The sequence below is a fragment of the Tamandua tetradactyla genome, chromosome 10 (genome assembly GCF_023851605.1).
Source record: "Tamandua tetradactyla isolate mTamTet1 chromosome 10, mTamTet1.pri, whole genome shotgun sequence".
In the NCBI taxonomy this organism is placed as follows: domain Eukaryota; kingdom Metazoa; phylum Chordata; class Mammalia; order Pilosa; family Myrmecophagidae; genus Tamandua; species Tamandua tetradactyla.
In genome coordinates this window covers 34,663,517-34,687,180 of record NC_135336.1, presented here as the reverse complement: position 1 = coordinate 34,687,180, position 23,664 = coordinate 34,663,517, and the positions used below count along the sequence as shown (strand labels likewise).

The 23,664-nt window shown below is 38.7% G+C and overlaps 1 protein-coding gene across 1 annotated transcript in view; it reads left to right on the top strand.

The window, feature by feature from the left end:
- Window positions 1-3,102: 3,102 nt before the first annotated feature.
- TMPRSS7 (transmembrane serine protease 7) overlaps window positions 3,103-23,664 on the top strand; it is a 40,395-nt gene continuing 19,833 nt past the window's right edge. Inside the window, exons 1-7 of the mRNA XM_077117567.1 lie at window positions 3,103-3,199; window positions 3,439-3,569; window positions 5,315-5,382; window positions 6,760-6,950; window positions 8,665-8,893; window positions 10,048-10,178; window positions 12,057-12,169. Of these exons, the coding sequence (XP_076973682.1) occupies window positions 3,477-3,569; window positions 5,315-5,382; window positions 6,760-6,950; window positions 8,665-8,893; window positions 10,048-10,178; window positions 12,057-12,169 (825 nt within the window). The 5' untranslated portion in view covers window positions 3,103-3,199; window positions 3,439-3,476. The remainder of the gene's footprint in view (window positions 3,200-3,438; window positions 3,570-5,314; window positions 5,383-6,759; window positions 6,951-8,664; window positions 8,894-10,047; window positions 10,179-12,056; window positions 12,170-23,664) is intronic.

The following is a 23,664-nucleotide window of genomic DNA, read 5'->3' as shown; positions in this document are numbered from 1 at the left end:
GTCCAGAAAGAATATTAGGAGGAAAGCTACATAATACAAATATTTAAAACACAAGCATACACACTCTGACCACCAGGTCCTATGGTTTACACTCCCTGAATTCAGGCCTCTCTCCTACAGCATCTATACTGCAGAGGCGGGGAGTCGAGAAAACCTGGAAGTCATTTCACCAGAATCATGTAATTTCTGGTTTTCCAGATCTCAGTGTGAGACTTCATGCAAGTCCATTTATTATACTCATATGAATAAACTTGGATATACCTTTAGACCTTTTAGCACCACTTCGAGGTAGTCCCATTTAACTCTAGACTACTTTTAACTGATAATGCATGTATGTCTTATTTCTTTAAAGGTATCCAATATCTCAGTTCATGTGGTCTGCACTCAAGGGAAGCTTCCAGGAAGACGAACTCTGCGAAAACCAATCAGCAAAGCCAAATTCAAGAATAAACCCAAGGAGAAAGCTCCCTTTTGGAATGTCCAAAATAAAATCATTCTCTTCACAGTATTTTTATTTATCCTGGCAGTCATAGCCTGGACGCTTCTGTGGCTCTATATCAGTGAGTTACCATCTGGGTCCCTTTGGGTTTAGGGCTTGTGGTGTGAGTCCAGCATCAACAGTTCAAGCCTATATGTCCCCTTCTTCCCCCAGACTCTTCTGATAACGATTTTTCTCTTTCCCAGAGTGACACACTATTTCCACAACTGGTATTGAGGTTTCAGGAAGAAGAAAGAATTGTCTGTTCCATTTCTCCTACTTCCTTCCTAGAGAAGAGGAAGAGGAAGGGAGATGCGGGATAGGATGGGAAAGGCTGGGGAGGTTGCTTAGAGCTATTGACGAATTGGGAAATGTGATACATTACAGCTTTAAAAAAATGAATGAAATGCTAAGATGTTTCACTTCCTCATTCCACCCACTGCCTGTTTCTAGGCAACCTTAAATTTCCAGCTTCCTGAGTTAGACTGTCACTGTGCTCTCTTTTATACATGCATCATTTCTCTCCCTGGATTATGTTTTGGTCCTTCTGATCAACCATTTTGGACACGAGTCATAACTAAGGTCTTCCATATAGAGTAACTGCTCATGCAATGCAATAACTATAGCATTTTTTGCCTCATACTTGAGTGTTCACACTATACTTTGGGAAGATACAAGTTAGTATATTTAATACAACCAGATATTAAAATCTGGTAGGATGACGGGCCACGGTGCCTCTGCAGGCAGAATTCACACCTGCCATGCCAGAGACCTGGGTTCGGTTCAACTCCTGGTGCCTGCCCATGCAAAACAACAACAACAACAAATAAACAAAAATATGGTAGGAGAGGTAAGACTTTAAGACAAAGAATCAATGAATATTGTCTTGAAATGAGCAGATCACCTATATATATGCAAATGAATCACCTGTTATTTGCTTGGCATAATGTAAGGCATGGAGCATACCAATGTGGACAAAGATGTGGTGCTTGCTTCAAGGAGCCCACAGTTCAGTGCCAGAGAAAGGGAATGAGTTGATTTCTTTGCTGGAGGGAGTGCATTAGGATCACAGAAGAGGGCATTCAACCAGCCTATGGATGGAGTCCAGAGAAAGCTTCATGAACTTGTTCTTGAAACTCCATTCAACACATCTCATGAGTGTAGTCTGTGTGTTGAGTCTTATGGTAGGCATTGGGGTCAGAGTGCTGAACAAGATACTAGTGGGGAAGTCAATTCAATGAGTAATTAAGGCAAACCCAAAAAACCATAAAACACTCTCACACAGAACTTTAACCCATAATGATCCACTTATTTCCCATCAGCTCTCTTCCTGCATTGTCCTAGCATTTTTGTGTAAAATTTAGAACATCCTTGTGTGGAAGTGATTTGTTGGCTATGTAAAAATCAGAGATGGGCATTTCACAGAGAGAGATCTGTATGAGCAAAGGGAAATTGGCATGGACGAGCAAGAATTGTTCAACAAAAACAGAGTTTGTTTTTGATATTATGAAACTTGGGAATGGGGAGTGGCCTTGAGAAATGCGGTGGACCCCTCATAAGGGAGACTGTGGTTGGCCTTGTATGATTGGCTGAGCTAACGAGTTGGGTGATTCAATGCTAATTGATTTTCCTTGCTCTCACTCTTGAGTACTTACTAATGTGCTAAAAATGTGATAGCTTCTAGAGAGAAGTCAGAGCTTTTGTTCAATTTTTAAAGAGTCAACAAACTCTCCCCCCGAAAAAATCCAAGAAGCATGTCCCTGGTCCAAACCCCTTGTTTTTTCCAGGAGGTCTAGTGAAGTAAGGTGACCCAGTTAAGGCCATATATCCAGAGAGAGAAAATCTGGCCCCTTACCATGTGCTCTTTCTCCTCCCCACCACAACCTCACTACTTGGTTGGGGCCAAAGTGACCCAGGATGGGTCCTATAGGGAAGGCTGCGCTTTCACATAGGTTGTGCCTTCTTTTTAATTCAATCACTTTTTTTTTTTAGCATTTCTATGTGTTGGACTTTGTACTAAAATAATATTATCCTCCTCTCTCCCTCTTTACTCCTTCCCTCATACAAAGCTATACTGGGCACTCACTATGTTAGATCCTGAAGGAAAAAATAATAAGTTACTGTTCTTTACCTCAGAGTGCTCTAAAGGGAGACAGACAGACAGGATTTATGATACATGGGGCAGTGCTCTAGCACAGGGACAAGGGCCCTGGAAGCTGAGGACATGGGGCCATGAGGAGTAAAATCTTGGTAACAAAAATAAAAGTGAAAAAGGAGAGCTTGAATCTCCCCTAAGCTATTCCCATGGGTCTCAGTTACCCTCAGGCAACTCGAATACAGCTGCATTTGCTTCTAGTCAGTCCTGACTCAATCTCATAGTAATCACTGGGCAAAGCATCTGAGCAGCAGGGCCCAGACACTGAACTGAGGGTCATACTTTGTGGCTCATGAGAAGAATGAATTCTCCATGCGCTGCAGAGCTCACAATTACAGCAGCTCCTTAGCAACAGCCTTCAAACCAGAGTAGGGATGAAAGCCACAGGGGCACAGTGAAGTTCAGCTGGGCTTCCTTTCCCTCTTTCCCCCCATGCTAACCTTACCACATAACTTGATTGCATAAATGTCTTACCCTCTTACCTTCCAAAGTCTTGGAATCCAGGGAAGTTGTAAATACTCTTCTTTGTCTTTTAGCAACTCTAGGACATGTATAAAGGCAAAGAGGTATCTCTTTTCCTTTTTAATCTAATATTTATCAGAAGAGGATAGAAAGAAGAAAGTGTTCTCAGAGACATAGTTATTTATTGTTGATGGATGAGATATTATTTTATATCTAACTACAAAGACATCTAGCTGCCTAAAATAAAATTGTTTTAGGAGCCTGATACTGACATAGATCAGACAATGCCTTACTGCCACACTGGTGGGAAAGCCTCCTAATCATCTTCTCTCACATTTTACAGGTAACACAGAAAGCAGAGACGCCTTTTACTTTGTTGGGATGTTTCGCATCACCAACATCGAATTTCTTCCTGAATATCTGGAGAAGGAGTCCAGGGAGTTTCTTTCAGTGGCACGGACTGTGCAGCAAGTGGTGAGGTGACAGGAGAGTGGGGGGCTTGGGAGAGAGAAGCTAGGGGTGGGGTGGGTCACAGGTGTCATGGGTGAGAAGGGTTTAGAGAAGTAAAGGGCAGGGTGGACAGAGGAAGAGGTCAGTGGGAAAGCTGGGGATTTCTTACATCTTTTCTGTAAGATAGAATTGCATATTTGGTAGAATGTGTTTTTTTCTGCCTAAAAGTAAAAAGAAATGGTTCTCTGGGCTTCAGGTTTTCTCACCTACAAAATAAAGGAATTGGATCAGGTGATCTTTTAAATTCTTTCCAGTTCTGAAGTTAGATGCATACTATGTTAATTTGGTGATCTGCACACATTTATTTTAACTTTGATACATAGGGGATCTCTCCACTTTTTAACAACTTCCTTATTATGGAAGTAATATTCATTTACTGCAAACACTTGTAAAGTTCAGAAAAGTATAAGAAAGAGCATTATAATCTTTAATTCCATCATCAGAGATAAAGCCCCTTCTTACTCGGGACCACATAGACATAAGGGTGTGTGCAAAATGGTAATCTTAATAAATATTCAGTTTTATCATCTGATTTTTTCCTTTGGATTGTGTGTTTCTCCAGTTATTTGCTAGGGTGATTTCCTAAAGGTATAATTTCATGGTCAAATCGAAAAATACCTGTTTCTGGCTCTTGGCACGTATTATCAGCGAGAAGTCTTCTGCTTACGGGTAGGCTGGTCTGCACTGCAGTGACATGAATGCTGTGGCTGTCACCTTGTCATGAAGAATTAGGAAGGAGCAGGGATTGTGGGAGCAAGAAACAGGAGTCAAGGACAACAGAGGTCATAGGAGCTCTTAGTTACTGAATGCCTACTGTGCATCTGCAGCTGGCATGTTGCTAAACCCTCCACTTATTTTATCTTCCTTGTTACCCAAGGAGGGAGGTTTTTTTTTTTTTACGTGGGCAGGCACCGGGAATTTTTTTTTTTTTTTTTTATCATCACGTTACAGATGGAAAGAACCACCAACAACGGAGACTCAGCAGGTTAAAGTAACTTATCCTGCATTGTAAGTGCGTTCGAACTTCATAGCCTGTATTTTTTTCAGTATGCTATACTAGTTCTAAGGTTGGTTGTTTTGCTTTTTCCCCTCTTTGGCAATCAGGTGGGTGGTTTTGCTACTCTGTGGGAATGGGAAGTCAGAAAGAGGAAAAGATTTGGGAAAAGACAATGAGTTTGGTAATGAAGGTAAATTGAAATAGTTCTCCTCTGAAACCAAATTGTATAGTTTAAGAAATGATACGTGCTTTCATACACAGCAGAACTCGGGGTGGGGGGGTGGGGGGGGTGGGGGTGGGGGGGCGGTGGTGGTAGGTCTAGCTTTGGACATGGACTGCCCTCTAGTGGCGAATTGAGAAATGAAAATGGGCTTCAGGGAGTTCAGCTGTTATTTGCATAAAAAATTAACATTTGGAGTGTGCAGAATACATAAATTTGGCTTGATTAGAGTCTTTAAAGACAGCAATAAATGAACGAAGGTATTTAACTATTCTTCACAGGAAACAGAATAACCCAAAGCTTCTGCAGGAAGCAAGAATTCACTTGAATTCAAGAAATAACATCTGGGCTTCCAGTTAGGGGTCATTTGTGGGAGTCTTTACTTTACTTTTCTCCTTGCTTGTTGTCAGAGCTTGACTTTGCAACATGCAAGGTACTCTCAGAGGAAGCCAAATTAGAAAGACTCCAGGTACCTCAATTCTTCTTTTTCAGGTAAACCTGGTTTATAAAACATCTGCCTTCTCCAAATTTTACAAGCAGTCTGTTGTTGCAGATGTCAGGTAACTTATGTCTCTGGCTTTGGCATTTCTACTTTCACTGCTGTGAATTTCTCTCAAGGCTGTGGATGGGCTGAGATTTCACCATTCTCTAGTAACTTCTTAGAAGCAGTTGGGACTGCTTCTAAGCAATTGCAATTGGGACAAACAGTGTCCAAAATCTCTGGCCTGGTATCACTGTGAGTATTTGCTTGTCATCTACGAAATCTCTATCCTCTCCCCATAGCTGGACTCCTGGCCCCTCATATTCCTGCCTCTGAGCAAAACGGCCTTCAAGCACGGCTACTAGATATTGGGTGGGTAGGGGCAAACAAGGATAATCCAATATTTTTCATAATATGTTCAGTGAAAACCTAGTCATTAGAGATATTCTGGGGGAAAAAAGGTCTCATTTTTTCAAATAATTTTTAGGAAAATCTGTGCCCTGTGTCCTATGTCCTCCCCCACATACATCTGCAGAGAGTCACAATATACTTTGGAATATTAAAGGCACTAAGAAGTCCTGAGTAAAGCAACTTGCCTACTTTCCTCAACCTTAAAACAACTTCCTTACTTTCCTTCACCTTACATTTCCTAAGTTATCTACTCAGTTAATCTTTTGCTTCTTTCATAAAATTTGGCAGTATTTGTGGGATTAGGGGTTCAGGGTCTGGGGTTAGACTAAACATCAGATTAGGCTTGAATCTGCTACTAATGATGTGATTTTTTTTATGTGTCTCCCTACATTTATTTCTATATGTATATTATGTATTTCTATATTTATATGTACATACACACAGAGGCAGATATGTGATATGTCATAGGGGATTTAGTTCACAATTGTTTTTTTTTTTTTCTGGATGCATGGATCAGGAATCAAACCTGGGTCTTCCTGCACGGCAGGCAAGAGCTCTACCACTGAACTACTCATGCGCCCCTAGCTATGTGGTTTTGAGTTGTATTTGGCCTTGAGTTCCTCATCTGTAAAACTGGAATAAGAACCTTCCCCAAAGAATTAGATGGGATAAAGCTGATTTAACAGAGTGTATGGAGCCAGTGAAGTATAAACAATTATAACTGTTGTAATTTGTAATGGCAGTGAAGACTGTCTGATATCCATAGAAATAGCATATTATCAAAGGAGATGCAGCTAGTGAGTAAGAGTTTTAGATTTCAATCCCACATGATAATCCGATGCTTTCTCTTTTCAACCTCCTTAAGAGGAGACAATGGGGTCCTAAAGCAGGGACTTAAGTCCAATAAAAGGACTTGCTCATTGGCCTTGCCTTGAACTTGGCAATAGGGTAACTGCCTTCCTATCAAAGCCTGCTTGCTCCCTAAGAGCTAGCCCTAAATTTCTCTCCCTCTCTCTCTCTCTGTTTTTTTTTTTCACTATAGCAGCAACAACAAAGGTGGTCTCCTTGTCCACTTTTGGATTGTGTTTGTCATGCCACATGCCAACGGCCATATCTTCTGTGAGGACTGTGTGGCTGCCATCTTGAAAGACTCTATCCAGACCAGCGTGGTAAACCGGACTTCTGTGGGCAGCTTGCAGGGTCTGGCTGTGGACATGGACTCTGTGGTACTAAATGGTGACTGTTCGGCAATTCTCCTTTAATCATTCTTTTTTGCAGCACTCTTGATATTTGCCTTGACAGTAGTCAACATTATAGTCTCTTCCACAATTCCAGTGGAATAGGATTAACTGAAGACATTGAAGCTACACTGGCACAGGAAAGTGCTCAGTGTTATGAACAGTGATTGAACAGTAGATTTGGGGCCTAAACATATCTTAAATTGAATTTATTAAAGTCTGCCCTTCCCTAAATTTATTTGACTTCATCCTTTTCAAGCTAGTCTTCGAGGCACAAAGGAAGAAGGAAGCATCCTGGAGAAGGAAGAATTTTGCTGAGGTTTATCATGTCTCTTCCCCTTTTAGACAGAATTGCACATAAATTATGTAGGGTTACTCAATGCTCCAAAATGACCTGCCCCATAACCCTATCAAAATGCAAATTTCATCATTTGTCTTGAGAGTGAACTGGTTTAATATTATATAACCTAAGTTTATGCAGCTTTCCTAACTTTTTTGAATTAAATTATAAGATTTAATTCATATGATCTAGGCATACAGTAGGTGGTTGATAATGTTTATTAAATAAATGAATGAATGAAAAATTTCTAGTGGAAAATTCTGCACCAGTTTTGTTATTCAGGTATGAGACTAATTATTGTCATTTATTTGGTTTATTTCCCTTTATAGTTTTTTTTTAACTTGGCATTGGGGGTGATTTCAAACATACAAAAGTAGAGAGAACAGTATAATAAATTTCCATACAACCATTACTAAGCTTCAACAACTATTAATTAATGGCCATCATATCCAATCTCTAATCCTTAAACACTTATTCCCATCCCCACTAGATTATTTAAAAACAAATCCCAGACATGCTTGATTGCTCTTAATAGTGAAAATAATTTTCACTAAGTAAAATTCTAACAAAGTAAAATGCTGGGTGGGACTAACACTTTTCTACTTGTTTTTATAATGCAGCTGGGCTTCGATCAGATTACTCCTCAGCCATAGGAGCTGGTAAATTATTTCATATTTTTTTCCCCAAATAAATATCTTCTTTGATCATAGTCTTCTTTTTCAAATTTTGGTATTTGTTAGTGCTCTTTCAGTTGCAAGGGACAGAAGTGCACTCAAACTGGCTTAAACACAGAAGAAACTTGATTGGCTCATGTAACTGGGACATACATGGAGCGATGTGGCTTCAGGCATTGTTGGGTCCAGGGCCTAAAATAGAATACCATAAGGACAGGGCTCCTCTGTTGTGGCTTCATAACTAAGCACACTAAATTATGCTTCCAATGTGGTAGCCAAACTAGTCACCAGCAGGTCCAAGCTTATAATTGATCAGTTTAGCAAGTATAGTTAAACGGTGAAAAAAAAGCCCACCACTTATTCCAGCCATTTAAGTGATGCAGAAGTCCTGGGGCTGCCTCTCACTGTCCCCGATTGGGGACACGCCCCTTCCTGAAACAGTTTCTGTGACTGTGATTGGCCAGTCTGAGTCATGTGCCCACGTCTAGAACTAGAGGTGAGCTTAACCCCAGCCAAACCAGATAGACAGAGTAGGGGTAGTTTCTTACCGGAGGATCGAGGAGCTGCTACTGGAAGAGAACAGAGAAGACTCTAGGCTGGTAAAGACAGATGTCTTCCCCATGACCTCTTTTGCTCTCTCCTCTTCTATAAAAATTTCTAGGAGAGTTATTCTTTTTTAAAAAGTACTGTCTCCACAGACAAAGGCTGCTCTCAGGACTTCTATGCGGATCACCCATCCCTCCGCTACCCTCTGGAGATTTATGCAGCTTCCGGGAGGCTGATGTGCCACTTCAAACTGGTGGCTGTAGTGGGTTATCTGATTCGCCTCTCAATTGAGTCCATCCAGATTGAAGCAGACAACTGTGTCACTGACTCCCTGACCATTTATGACTCCCTTTTGCCAGTTAGGAGCACCGCCTTGTACAGGTATTTTTCAGACGCTCTTATGGCTGAAAAGATTTTTATCAAGCTTCTATTTTGCAATATCTGGATTTACCTTGGATTTCTTTTCTTTTCATTCTTTCTTCTTCCCTCTCTCCTCCCCTCCCTTCTTCTCTGTCTTCCCTCCTTTCTTTTTCTTTGACAATTTCTTTATATACTCACGACCCCTGCCTTATTTAGTACCCCTTGTATTAGCCAGGGTTTATCAGCCTCAATGTTTGTTTTCCACTGGTAGCAGACAAGACTCTCAAAATCAGCACAGCAAGGACTTCAGCTAATATTTCTGCAATAAAACATGTTTTACTTACTTTTGCTTTCCTTGCAATCACTATGAAACTACTGCTTCCATAGAATCTAAGAATATTCTATGACAATGATTGTATAGCTTTAGTAAAACATGTAAAAATACTTCTTTTTTATTAGAAAGATAACACTGTTCATTGCAGAAAATGTGGTCAGAGAAAGCGGTATCAAATACTTCCCTATCTGTACCCAGAACAAATGTCTGTTACATTTTTACATGAATCCATTTTTACATGAATCCTTTCATATATATATATACATACATACATATGATTACACATATACACATATACATATCTACTATTTTTACTTAAAAATGAAAATGAGCTATCTATTTTTAATAGCGTATTATGTATGCATGTGTGTATAGTTACACTTTGGTGATGGATACGTGTGGTATTTAAGGATATGCATGATAAACAAGTTTGCCTCTGACTCCTAGCTCCTCAACTTCTATATCACTTTCTTTACATCCTCCCAGACATATTTAGCTGTCTCACCACAATGTTGTCTGCAATATGCTATTATTATTATTACCATTTCATAGAAGGGAAAAACCGGCACTTGCTAGAATTTGTTCCTCGACTGCCCAGTGCCTCTCCGTCAGTTAAGTGATGGAGCTGAGTTTTGAACTCAGTTTTCCTGAGCCAGAGCCCATGACCTCAGCTCTTAAACCTGCTGCCTTTATGCCTTGTTTGCTCTTAAGAAGACTCCAGTGACAGCCATCCAGAAGAACTATAAATGGCCCGGAAAATGTATGGAATTAGTGTTGGCTTAAGGCCCATTCCTCAAATAACCTATTATTAATGTACTTTTGTCCTGTCATTTGGTTTCAGAATTTGTGAACCCACGAGAGCATTAATATCATTTGTTTCTACAAATAATCTCATGTTAGTGACATTTAAATCTCCTCATATACGAAGGCTGTCCGGAATCCGGGCATATTTCGAAGTCATTCCAGAGCAAAGTAAGTCTTCCCTAGTTGAAAAAAGAGTTTCTCTTTCCTGAGGTTGTGTGTTGTAATACTAATTGTATTAGTTGGAGACCCTGACTCAGGGTCCAGTCAGAAGAGAGGTATTATATCCATTATGTTAACAGAGAAAATTTAATGTAAAGAACTGTTCACTCAGCATAAAGTCATTACCTGTGTAACTCAGAAGGGCAAATAGAGAACTGGAAGGTATCCTGAATGTAGTAATTGTAGGAAGCAACCCTTACCCCTAAGGTTGGGGGAACAAAGGAAAGAGATTAAAATTATTAAAATTTGGAGCTTGGAGAAAGGGATCTATGGAGTGTATCCAGACCTCTGGGGAGGAATTGCTGCTCAGCTGGTGCTGGTGTCTCTGAGTTTGAGGCAGCGGTTTGTGCACTTGGGACCAAGACCTTGGAGGAAGGCCTGCCAGACAGCCAAGGCTGTTATCTTTGAGGAAGAGGCAATGAAGAGGAAGTTGGAAGAACTGCAAACAGGATTCAACCCTGTTACAGGAAAGAAGTGCTGCTGCAGGGGTGAGGTGGTGTGGCTTGGGTGACTTTCAGAGGACTAGGAAGCAGACGGGAAGCCCCATTCTCTTCCTCCTGCTTTCTGGTTTCCCTTTAGTGCCTCCTATTGACAGAGCCAAACAGGAAGCCAAGTGGCAAAGGAGAAATGGGATTTACAGAGTCCCAGCTTCAGCACCGCAGAGCACAGAAAGGTGGGCTTGGAACTGACTCCAATAACTGGACAGTCTTCTGTGAATTCTCATTTGTAGAAAAGCATGTGAGTGTTGTCCTAGAAAGGGTTATACAGCTTGGTGAAGCACTACAATTTTGGCACTGTGGTTTTCAAATGTTTTCTATAATATGGCACAAGTCGGGAATAGGAAAACTCAGAGGATTTAATGGCTTTTTCTAGATCAGACAGGGAGTAAAACTGACTTTCTCTCCATTCTTTTCTTTTTAACTTGCCTTGAAGAAGTAGAGCAAAACAAAGTAAAATAAAACAAAACAAAACGGACCTTCACTGAAACTCTGGTCTTCTTGTAATATTCCTTGCCTTGTAACTGGTCGGATCTTACAGGTCACGTCTTGGCAACTTCTTTGCAAACCTCAACAAAGTCAAAGGAAGTGAGGAGTGAAGAGGATTTGACTTACCTAGGTGGCAGTAGCTATAGATTCAGTTGCTCTTTAGGGCAGTGGCATATTTCTTCTGGTTAATAGAAAACCAAATGAACAATGGATTGTTTTATTGAATAAAATTAATTGAGCCAGATATTAGAGAATGCTGTGGTATAGTAAATCATCTCTAATTAACAGTTTAAAAATAGGAATAGCCAAAATATTGTAGTGGAATTTGTCTATTCATTCAACAAATATTCATCAAGCATTTACCATATGCCAGGAATGACTCCAGATGGTGGGGAAATAGCAGTAAACAAAATAGACAGTACTTTCTCGGAGCTTAGATTCTTGCAGAATGATGGCCATGTCAGGAGAAATAGACATTTAGATTATCTTATTGAAACAGAACAATAAGCCTTGTATATTTCTTCAACAATTCAACAATAAATAAACACTTATTGGAATAAAATAAGCTTAGTACTTTTAAAATTTAGATTACTCTTTTGAAGAAAGTAATAGCATCCAACAGATGTACAGCTAAAATATATGATTTGAAAACAAATTTAGAACTTGAGAGCACATACTTTAGTTGTACATCTATAGGGTGCTATTTCTCTCTTTAAAGAAAATTCACTTAAATTTTTTAAAAAACATAAGCTTGTTGATCGAGGAAGTATACATTTATAGTAGAAAAAATATACAAAATGTGTTTCCTATAATCTCACAACTGAATTTTTTTTTTTTCCAGAGTGTGAAAACACAGTGCTGGTCAAAGAAATCATTGGCTTTGAAGGAAAAATTTCAAGCCCATATTACCCAAGCTATTATCCTCCAAAATGCAAGTGTACCTGGAAATTTCAGGTAGCCCAATTTTACTTGTATCTCAGAAAAATATTGTTAATCCTATTTTAATAACAATTTATTTCTAATTTAATTACTTTTATTTTTTAATTACAAAAGATTAGTTAATTACACAAAATTTAAACTTTATTGAAATGCGTTATCTAGAATATGAACATTCCTTTTAATTTCAACTGTCTCCCCACAAATTAACTGCTTTTTCCAACCTATTATTTTGTTTGTTAATATTAAAAATGCAAAAACATCGTTGTGGGGATAAAACAATATATCATATTATGATAGGTCTCATTCATCAATTTCTAATTACTTAGTCATAAGCATTATAATAGAATAATAAAGGAATAAAAATTGTATTAAGCTATATATATATATATATATATATATATATATATGTATGTATTTCGTTTCTACATGCAACATGATGTGCAAATTTATGTGAGATACTTAAATCTCCCTATGGTGATAGACAGAGCCTGCCTGACATTTTTCCTGTTTAATCTTAGAGTGTAAACTATTTTTTTGTTTGCTGTCTAGAATATAATATAGAGATACGACAAGGTGTCACCTTTGCTCTTTCAGCATATCCAATTATTATGTGGCATAGCATTTAGGTGTATGTAGGAAGCACATAAAGTTTGCATTCATTCAATATGTACTTACTGAATGCTTACTAAATGTCAGCACTATTTTAGATACTGGGGATCCATGAAATGAGAAACAAAATAAAACAAAACAAAACAAAAAATCCCTGCTTTCCTGGAATTTACCTTCCTGTAGGGACAGGCAGATGATGTAAAAGTAAAATATATGTCTCATGTTTCATGGTGATACAATGCTATGGTAAAAAATAAGGTGTGTGTGTGGGGGGGAGGGTGAGATTAAGGAGTTGAAGGGTAGGTAGATGATAAAGGGTAAGAAGTTGTGGGTTTATTATTTGTTATTTTCGGTAGGGCACTTAAAGAAGTCCTCACTGATAAGGGGGCATTTTCACAAAACTCTGAAAGAGGTGAGGGAATTCACCATGTGAATACCTGGGATGAGAGTTTAAAGACAAAGGCAAAAGCTAAGGCAGAGGCCCCGGAGTAGGAGTGTGCTTGCTTCATATATGGTTATTTGTGTACAGTCATCACATTTAAATATTTTTATTGATTTCATTATATATCCAAATCTGTGCTTGGTATTGAAATTCTCATGGTGTGCAACTTTATCTTCTTATCATTATCATAAATATTTCCAAAATAATGAAAGATAAAGGTGCTGCACTCCTTCTCACTGACAACTTTTTTTAAAAAATATTTTTACTGAGAAGTCTTCACACACATACATTCCATACATGGTGTACAATCAGTGGCTCACAATATCACCACATAGTTGTGTATTCATCACCATGATAATTTTTTAGAAAATTTACATCACTCCAGAAAAAGAAATAAAAAGAAAAAAGAAAAAAACTCATACAGCCCATATCCCTTATCCCTCCTACTCATTGACCGCTAGTATTTCTATCTACCCAATTTATTTTACCCCTTATCCCCCCTATCATTTATTTCTTTTTATCCATTTTTTTTCCTACTCACCTGTCCATGTGCTGGATAAAAGGAGCATCAGACAAAAGGTTTTCACAATCACATAGTTTTACTGAAAAAGCTGTATCATTATACAAATCATCTTCAAGAATCAAGGCTATTGGAACACAGCTCAACAGTTTCAGGTACTTCCCTCCAGCCACTCCAATATGCCATAAAATAAAAAAGGGTATCTTATGCATATCTAATGCATAAGAGTAACCTCCACAACAACCTCTTGATTCTGAAATTTCTCGGCCACTGAAATTTTACTTTGTCTCATTTTTCTCCTCCCCATTTTGGTCAAGAAGGCTTTCTCAATCCCATGATGCCAGGTCCCAGCTCATCCCAGGAGTTCTGTCACTTGTTACCAGGGAGATTTACACCCCTGGGAGTCATTTCCCACATAAGAGGGACAGCTGTGAATTCACCTGCCAGATTGACTTAGAAAGAGAGGCCACATCTGAGCAACAAAAGAGGTTTTCTTTTCTTTTTTTTTTTTTTTGTGTTCATGTCTTCTTATATTTATTGTTGTTGTTCACTGAAATCTGAACATTAAAAAAAATGTTTATTAATTAAAAAAAGACAACAGAAAAATAAACCAAAAACAGAAAAAAAAAATTTTACATACCATACCCCTTACCCCTTGCTTTCATAGATCACTAGCATTTCAAACTAAATTTATTTTAACATTTGTTCCCCCTATTATTTATTTTTATTCCATATATTCTACTCATCTGTTGACAAGGTAGATAAAAGGAGCATTAGACACAAGGTTTTCACAATCACACAGTCACATTGTGAAAGCTATATCATTATACAATCATCATCAAGAAACATGGCTACTGGAACACAGCTCTACATTTTCAGGCAGTTCCCTCCAGCCTCTCCATTACATTTTGAATTACAAGATGATATCTACTTGATGCATAAGAATAACCTCCAGGATAAGCTCTCGGCTGTGTTTGGAATCTCACAGCCATTGACACCAATAAAATCTCATGTCTTACCTGAGATTCCAAGTACTTGTACATTTCACTGTTATTATACACTGTAGGCATTCCTAGATTATACCATCTCAATCTTTAACATCTATCTTTCTGATTTCAATATGTCCCCAGCCCTCCTCCCTCTATCATTCTCACATGCAGCTTCATTCAGTGTTTTAACATAATTATATTACAGTTAGGTAGTATTGTGCTGTCCATTTCTGAGTTTTTGTATCCAGTCCTGTTGCACAGTCTGTATCCCTTCAGCTCCAATTGCCCAATATCTTACCCTATTTCTATCTCCTGATGGTCTCTGTTACGAACAAAATATTCCAAGTTTATTCACTAATGTCAGTTCATATCAATGAGACCATACAGTATTTGTCCTTTAGTTTTTGGCTAGTCTCACTCAGCATAATGTTCTCAAGGTCCATCCATGTTGTTACATACTTCATAAGTTTATCCTGTCTTAACGCTGCATAATATTCCATCGTATGTATATACCACAGTTTATTTAGCCACTCGTCTGTTGATGGACATTTTGGCTGTTTCCATCTCCTTGCAACTGTAAATAATGCTGCTATAAACATTGGTGTGCAAATGTCCGTTTGTGTCTTTGCCCTTATGTCCTTTGAGTAGATACCCAGCAATGGTATTGCTGGGTCATATGGCAATTCTATATTCAGCTTTTTGAGGAACCGCCAAACTGCCTTCCACAGTGGTTGCACCATTTGAATTCCCACCAACAGTGAATAAGTGTGCCTCTTTCTCCACATCCTCTCCAGCACTTGTCATTTTTTGTTTTGTTGATAATGGCCATTCTGGTTGGTATGAGATGATATCTCATTGTGGTTTTGATTTGCATTTCTCTAATGGCCAGGGACATTGAGCATCTCTTCATGTGCCTTTTGGTATTTCCTCTTCTGAGAAGTGTCTGTTCAATCTTTTTCCCATTTTTTAATTGGATTGGCTGTCTTTTTGTTGTTGAGTTGAACAACCTGTTTATAAATTCAGGATACTAGACCTTTATCTGATACGTCGTTTCCAAATATTGTCTCCCATTGTGTAGGCTGTCTTTCTACTTTCTTGATGAAGTTCTTTGATGCACAAAAGTGTTTAATTTTGAGGAGTTCCCATTTATTTATTTCTTTCTCCAGTGCTCTTGCTTTAGGTGTAAGGCCTATAAAACCGCCTCCAATTATAAGATTTATAAGATATTTCCCTACATTTTCCTCTAACTGTTTTATGGTCTTACCTGATGTTTAGATCTTTGATCCACTTTGAGTTAACTTTCGTATAGGGTGTGAGATACGGGTCCTCTTTCATTCTTTTGCATATGGATATCCAGTTCTCTAGGCACCATTTATTGAAGAGACTGCTCTGTCCCAGGTGAGTTGGCTTGACTGCCTTATCAAAGATCAAATGTCCATAGATGAGAGGGTCTATATCTGAGCACTCTATTCGATTCCATTGGTCGATATATCTATCTTTATGCCAATACCATGCTGTTTTGACCACTGTGGCTTCATAATATGCCTTAAAGTCTGGCAGCGTGAGACCTCCAGCTTCGTTTTTTTTCCTCAAGATACTTTTAGCAATTCGGGGCACCCTGCCCTTCCAGATAAATTTGCTTATTGGTTTTTCTCTTTCTGAAAAGTAAGTTGTTGGGATTTTGATTGGTATTGCATTGAATCTGTAAATCAATTTAGGTAGAATTGACATTTTAACTGTATTTAGTCTTCCAATCCATGAACACGGTATGCTCTTCCATCTATTTAGGTCTTCTGTATTTTTTTTTTAACAGTTTCTTGTAGTTTTCTTTGTATAGGTCTTTTGTCTCTTTAGTTAAATTTATTCCTAAGTATTTTATTCTTTTAGTTGCAATTGTAAATGGAATTTGTTTCTTGATTTCCCCCTCAGATTGTTCATTACTAGTGTATAGAAACACTACAGATTTTTGAATGTTGATTTTGTACCCTGCCGCTTTGCTGTACTCGTTTATTTGCTCTAGTAGTTTTGTTGTGGATTTTTCAGGGTTTCGACATATAGTATCATATCATCTGCAAACAGTGATAGTTTTACTTCTTCCTTTCCAATTTTGATGCCTTGTATTTCTTTTCTTGTTTAATTGCTCTGGCTAGAACTTCCAACACAATGTTGAATAACAGTGGTGATAGTGGACATCCTTGTCTTGTTTCTGATCTTAGGGGGGAAGTTTTCAGTTTTTCCCCATTGAGGACGATATTAGCTGTGGGTTTTTCATATATGCCCTTTATCATTTTAAGGAAATTCCCTTGTATTCCTATCCTTTGAAGTATTTTCAACAGGAAAGGATGTTGAATTTTGTCAAATACCTTCTCTGCATCAATTGAGATGATCCTGTGATTTTTCTGCTTTGATTTGTTGATATGGTGTATTACATTAATTGATTTTCTTATGTTGAACCATCCTTACGTACCTGGGATGAATCCTACTTGGACATGATGTATAATTCTTTTAATGTGTTGCTGGATTCGATTTGCTAGAATTTTGTTGAGGATTTTTGCATCTATATTCATTAGAGAGATTGGTCTGTAGTTTTCTTTTTTAGTAATATCTTTGCCTGGTTTTGGTATGAGGATGATGTTGGCTTCATAGAATGAATTAGGTAGCTTTCCCTCCAGTTCAATTTTTTTGAAGAGTTTGAGCAGGATTGGTACTAATTCTTTCCGTAATGTTTGGTAGAATTCACATGTGAAGCTGTCTGGTCCTGGACTTTTTTTGGGGGGGAAGCTTTTTAATGACTGATTCAATTTCTTTGCTTCTGATTGGTTTGTTGAGGTCATCTATTTCTTTTTGAGGCAAAGTTGGTTGTTCATGCCTTTCTAGGAAGTTGTCCATTTCATCTACATTGTTGTATTTATTTGCATAAAGTTGTTCATAGTATCCTGCTATTACCTCCTTTATTTCTGTGGGGTCAGTGGTTATGTCTCCTCTTCCATTTCTGATCTTATTTATTTGCATCCTCTCTCTTCTTCTTTTTGTCAATCTTGATAAGGGCCCATCAATCTTATTGATTTTCTCATAGAACCAACGTCTGGTTTTATTGATTTTCTCTATTGTTTTCATGTTCTCAATTTCATTTATTTCTGCTCTAATCTTTGTTATTTCTTTCCTTTTGCTTGCTTTGGGGTTAGTTTGCTGTTCTTTCTCCAGTTCTTCCAAGTGGACAGTTAATTCCTGTATTTTTGCCTTTTCTTCTTTTTTGATATAATCATTTAGGGTAATAAATTTCCCTCTCAGCACTGCCTTCGCTGCATCCCATAAGTTTTGGTATGTTGTGTTTTCATTTTCATTTGCCTCGAGATATTTACTGATTTCTCTCGTACTTTCTTCCTTGACCCACTGGTCGTTTAAGAGTGTGTTGTTGAGCCTCCACATATTTGTGAATTTTCTGGCGCTTTGCCTATTATTGATTTCCAGCTTCATCTTCATTCCCTTATGATCTGAGAAAGTGTTTTGTATGATTTCAATCTTTTTAAATTTGTTGAAACTTGCTTTGTGACCCAGCATATGGTCTATCTTTGAGAATGATCCATGAGCACTTGAGAAAAAGGTATATCCTGCTGTTGTGGGGTGTAATGTCCTATAAATGTCTGTTAAGTCTAGCTCATTTGTTGTAATATTCAAATTCTCTGCTTCTTTATTGATCCTCTGTCTAGATGTTCTGCCCATTGATGAGAGTGGAGAATTGAAGTCTCCAACTATTATGGTATATGTGTCTATTTCCCTTTTCAGTGTTTGCAGTGTTTGCCTCATGTATTTTGGGGCATTCTGGTTCAGTGCATAAATATTTATGATTGTTATGTCTTCATGTTGAATTGTTCCTTTTATTAGTACATAGTATCCTTTGTCTCTTTTAACTGTTTTACATTTGAAGTCTAATTTGTTGGATATTAGTATAGCTACTCCTGCTCTTTTCTGGTTGTTATTTGCATGAAATATCTTTTCCCAACCTTTCACTTTCAACCTATTTTTATCTTTGGGTCTAAGATGTGTTTCCTGTAGACAGCATATAGAAGGATCCTGTTTTTTAATCCATTCTGCCAGTCTATGTCTTTTGATTGGGGAGTTCAATCCATTAACATTTAGTGTTATTACTGTTTGGGTAGTACTTTCCTCTACCATTTTGCCTTTTTAATTTTGTACGTCATATCTAATTTTCCTTCTTTCTACACTCTTCTCCACACCTCTCTCTTCTGCCTTTTCGTATCTGTCTCTACTGTTCCCTTTAGTATTTCTTGCAGAGCTGGTCTCTTGGTCACAAATTCTCTTGGTGATTTTTTGTCTGAAAATGTTTTAATTTCTTCCTCATTTTTGAAGGACAATTTTGCTGGGTATAGGATTCTTGGTTGGCAGTTTTTCTCTTTTAATAATTTAAATATATCATCCCACTGTCTTCTTGCCTCCATGGTTTCTGCTGAGAAATCTACACATAGTCTTATTGGGTTTCCCTTGTATGTGATGTATTGCTTTTCTCTTGCTGCTGTCAAGATCCTCTCTTTCTCTTTGACCTCTGACATTCTAACAAGTTAGTGTCTTGGAGAACGTCTATTTGGATCTATTCTCTTTGGGTTATGCTGCACTTCTTGGATCTGTAATTTAGGTCTTTCGTAAGAGTTGGGAAATTTTCAGTGGTAATTTCTTCCATTAGTTTTTCTCCTCCTTTTCCCTTCTCTTCTCCTTCCGGGACCCCCACAACACGTATATTTGTGCGCTTCATGTTATCATTCAGTTCCCTGAGTCCCTGCTCATATTTCTCCATTTTTTTCCCTATAGTTTCTGTATCTTGTCGGATTTCAGATGTTCCATCCTCCAGTTTACTAATCCTAACCTCTGTCTCTTAGTAATCTACCACTGTAGGTTTCCATTGTTTTTTTTCATCTCTTCTACTGTATCTTTCATCCCCATAAGTTCTGTGATTCATTTTTTCAGACTTTCCATTTCTTCTTTTTGTTCATTCCTTGCATTCTTCATATCCTCCCTCAATTCATTGATTTGGTTTTTGATGAGGTTTTCCATGTCTGTTCGTATATTCTGAATTAGTTGTTTCAGCTCTTCTATCTTGTTTGAACTATTGGTTTGTTCCTTTGACTGGGCCATATCTTCAATTTTCGTGGTGTGATCTGTTATTTTTTGCTGGTGTCTAGACATTTAATTACCTTAATTAGTTTATTCTGGTGATTGCTTTCACTTCTCTTACCTAGGGTTTTCTTGCTATATGAATTTGTTGTCTATCTGTTCTTTGACCTTCAGTTCAGCCTTTTCTGGACCTCTAGCTTAGGTTTTGTTTAACAGAGGATAATTTTTCAGTTCTTGTTTTCTTGTTTCTTGCCCTGCTTGTATGGTGCCTTTTCCCTCCCCACCCTTAGGAGGGTCTATGTGGGTATTATAGACTCCAGCCGGGTTTTCCCGGACTAAACTGGCCTCCTATCAGGGGCAAGGAGTCACCTGCGTCAGTTTTCCCTGAGGGTGAGACCCAGCAGGTTAAAAGACTTTCCTGTGAAGTCTCTGGGCTCTGTTTTTCTTATCCTGCCCAGTATGTGGCACGTCTGCCTGCGAGTCGCACCAGCATTTGATGTTGCGGCACTTTTAACTTTGGAAGACTCTCCCTGCTCGGGGCATGGTGGAGACGGAGGAGAGGTTGTAGGCTGGTTTTAATGACTTCAAATTGCCAATCCCTGGGGTTTGAGTTCCTTGACGGAGGGATTCCACCTGAGTTGGGCTTCACCCCTCTCCTGGGGAAGGCACAGTTGGGAGACAGCCCTGAAAGCAGCCCGTTTCTGCCTATGCTTGGGGCAGTTGCAGCCTGAGAAGTCCCGCAGCTGAATCCAGAGGCTGTCAAGTCTCCGTAGAGATACAGCCACTAAAGCCTCCGTTTCCTCCCCTTTCCTCTTTTTCTGTGAGCCCAGTGAGCGGCCTCTGCCTTGACCAAGTTTAGAGTCTCTTTCCTTTCCCTCTGGGAAGCTGCCTGTGGGGGAGGGGCGCCGGGTGCTGGGCTCCGCGGCTTGGGGAACTCACGGTTTTGGGGAGGCTTGCAGCCAGTCCAGCTGGTCTCAACTGGGGTACGCTGTGTGTTTGGTCACTGACGTGGCTCCGGGAGCTGTTCTGTACTGTTTCTGGTTATTTAGTAGTTGTTCTGGAGGACGAACTAAAACGCACACATTGCTAAGCCGCTATCTTGGCCCCTCCTCCAAAAGAGGTTTTCTGGGGGTGACTCTCAGGCATAATGATAGTAGATTTAACCTATCCTTTGCAGGAATAAGTTTCATAGGGGCAAACCCCAAGATGGGGGCTCAGCCTATTGATTTGGTTATCCCTACTGGTTATGAGAATATCAGAAATTCTCAAAATGGGGGAAGTGAATATTTCCACCTTTCTCCCCAGTCTCCCAGGGGGACTTTTCAAATACTTCTTTATTCACTGTCCAAATCACTCTGGGATTTATCAGGGCATCACACTAACCTGGACAAACAACAAAATCTCACGCCCTATTCAAGATTCCATGTACTTATGGTGTTCAACTAAATTGACCATATAAGTTAAATTAGGAAATGCACTACCCAAAATATAAATTTGCACCAAATAAACATCTCTCCCCTTTAGTCTCACACAGGAGTTGAAGATTTGAAATATGGATATCATCCTTTACCCTGTATTCTGATTTACCTTAGTTCTATCCAGATCAGCTTCATTCATATCTCTACTCCAAGTCTGATCACTTTTTCAACTTTTTAAGTAGTTCCTGTATGGGGTATGGCTGAGCTTTACAGCTTTAGAGCCCTAACTCTGAATCTCAGGTGCCATATAAATACTCGAAGTTTCTGGAAACAACCAGGTTATATACAAACAGCTCAGTATCTCAGAATTTAGAATGAACAGTTACACCTCCTGAATATATATGACTGCTATAAGAGCTTACAATCTAGGACCTTTTACAATAGGGCCTAACCTGATAACTCATGTTCTCGACTTTAGTTCACTAAGTTTCTAATATTGTAGCTAGTCTATATGACTAAGGCATGATAATAGTTTTTCCTGACATTTATTCAGCATACAGTCCTTAAGGTTCATTCACCTGGTTTCATGCCTTACAACTTCATTCCTTCTTGTGGGCAGCTCAGTAGTCCATTGTATATGCCCCACCATCTTCCTTCAGTCATACTCACATTCAACTTCATTCAATGTACTTACATTATTGTGCTATAATCAGGTTTAATGCCAGCTTTTTAAAGCCTCAAGGCAGCACACGCTCAGGGCCTCAGGTGACTGGGGTGTGGAGTTGTGTCTCAGGTTGGGGAAGGGAAGAGAGGAAGAGAAGATGAAAGGAGATGTTGGGGAAGTTAGATGAATGACATCAAATCTTGGTCTTTTCAATCTCTCCAAAAAGCAGATGGATCCTCTTGGGTTATTACGATCTCCAGAATAAGAAGGTCCCAATTCCCAAAAGCTCTGTCAAAAGTTTGAAATTCTTTTGAGTTTTTTCTTTTTTAAAGTTGACTCCTTGATAACCCACGAAGACTTAAAATGAAAATCGCTAAATTATTGGGATTGAGTTTTAGTGAAGTAATATCAGATTACTTTCTGTTTCTCTAGGAGATGAAGGTTAGAAATGCTGAAGAGGAAGAAGCCCTATAAGGAAAAGGGCTTCCCTGGGAGAAGCAGGGGATGAGAAAGGGGAGACAGAAAACATAGGAGAAAAACTTTTTTGTTTTTTTTTTTACATGGGCAGGCACCGGCAATCAAACCCGGGTCCTCGGGCATGGCAGACAAGCATTCTTACCTGTTGAGCCACCGTGGCCCGCCCATAGAAGAAAAACTTAACCCCATTTCCTGAAGTCTAGGTTTATCCTTCTCAGTATAGAGATTGAATAAAGCTGCTTCTTTCTCAGGAGCCTTCAGCAGCCACCTGGAGTCCTGGGTCAGCCTGTTTGTGTCAATGGAAACCACTGTGAAAACATCATTTATCCTCTATAAAATAGCTTTGAATTTATGAAAAACAACTAAGAGCCAGATGATTTAGGTAACAAAAATATTTAAGGTCAGGATAAAACCTTTGTTAAACAAAAATAAGTTTCTGTCATCCTCAATCCTTAGTTCCTGGCCCTATTTTTAAATTTACCAAAGAACAATCAACCTCCTTTGCAAACTCACTTTCAGCTGAGTTGATTTTTGTTTGTCTGTGCTTTTGCTGTCTTTGATTGTGGTAAAAAAAAAAAAGTATATATATACATACATATATATATATATATATACACACACACGCACACACAAAACATAAAATTTGCTATTTTAACTCTTTTTAAGTGTATAATTCAGTGATATTAATTAAATTCACAATATTGTGCATCACCACTATTTCTGAAATTTTTTCTCTCTCCAAAAAGAGACTCTATACCCCTTAAACAATTATTCCCCATTCTTCCCTCTGCCCTCCTGATAACCTCTACTCTACTTTCTTTTTTTTTTTTTTTTACATGGGCAGGCACCAGGAATCGAACCCGGGTCCTCTGGCATCGCAGGCAAGCATTCCTGCCTGCTGAGCCATTGTGGCCTGCCCTACTTTCTTTCTTTATGAATTTTCCTATTTTAGATACTTCATATAAGTGGAATCATACAATATTTGTCCTTTTATATCTGGCTTATTTCATTTAGCCTCATGTTTTCAAGGTTCATCCATGTTGTAGCATGTATCCATATTTCATTCCTTTTTATGGCTGAATAATATTCCATTGTACATATATGAAACATTTAGTTTATCTAGTCATCTGTTGATGGACATTTGGGTTGCTTCTGCCTTTTGACTTGTGGGAATAATGCTTCTGTGAACACTGGCAGAGAAGCATCTGTTTGAGTCTCTGTTTTCAATTCTTCTGGGTATGTATTTAGGAGTGGAATTGCT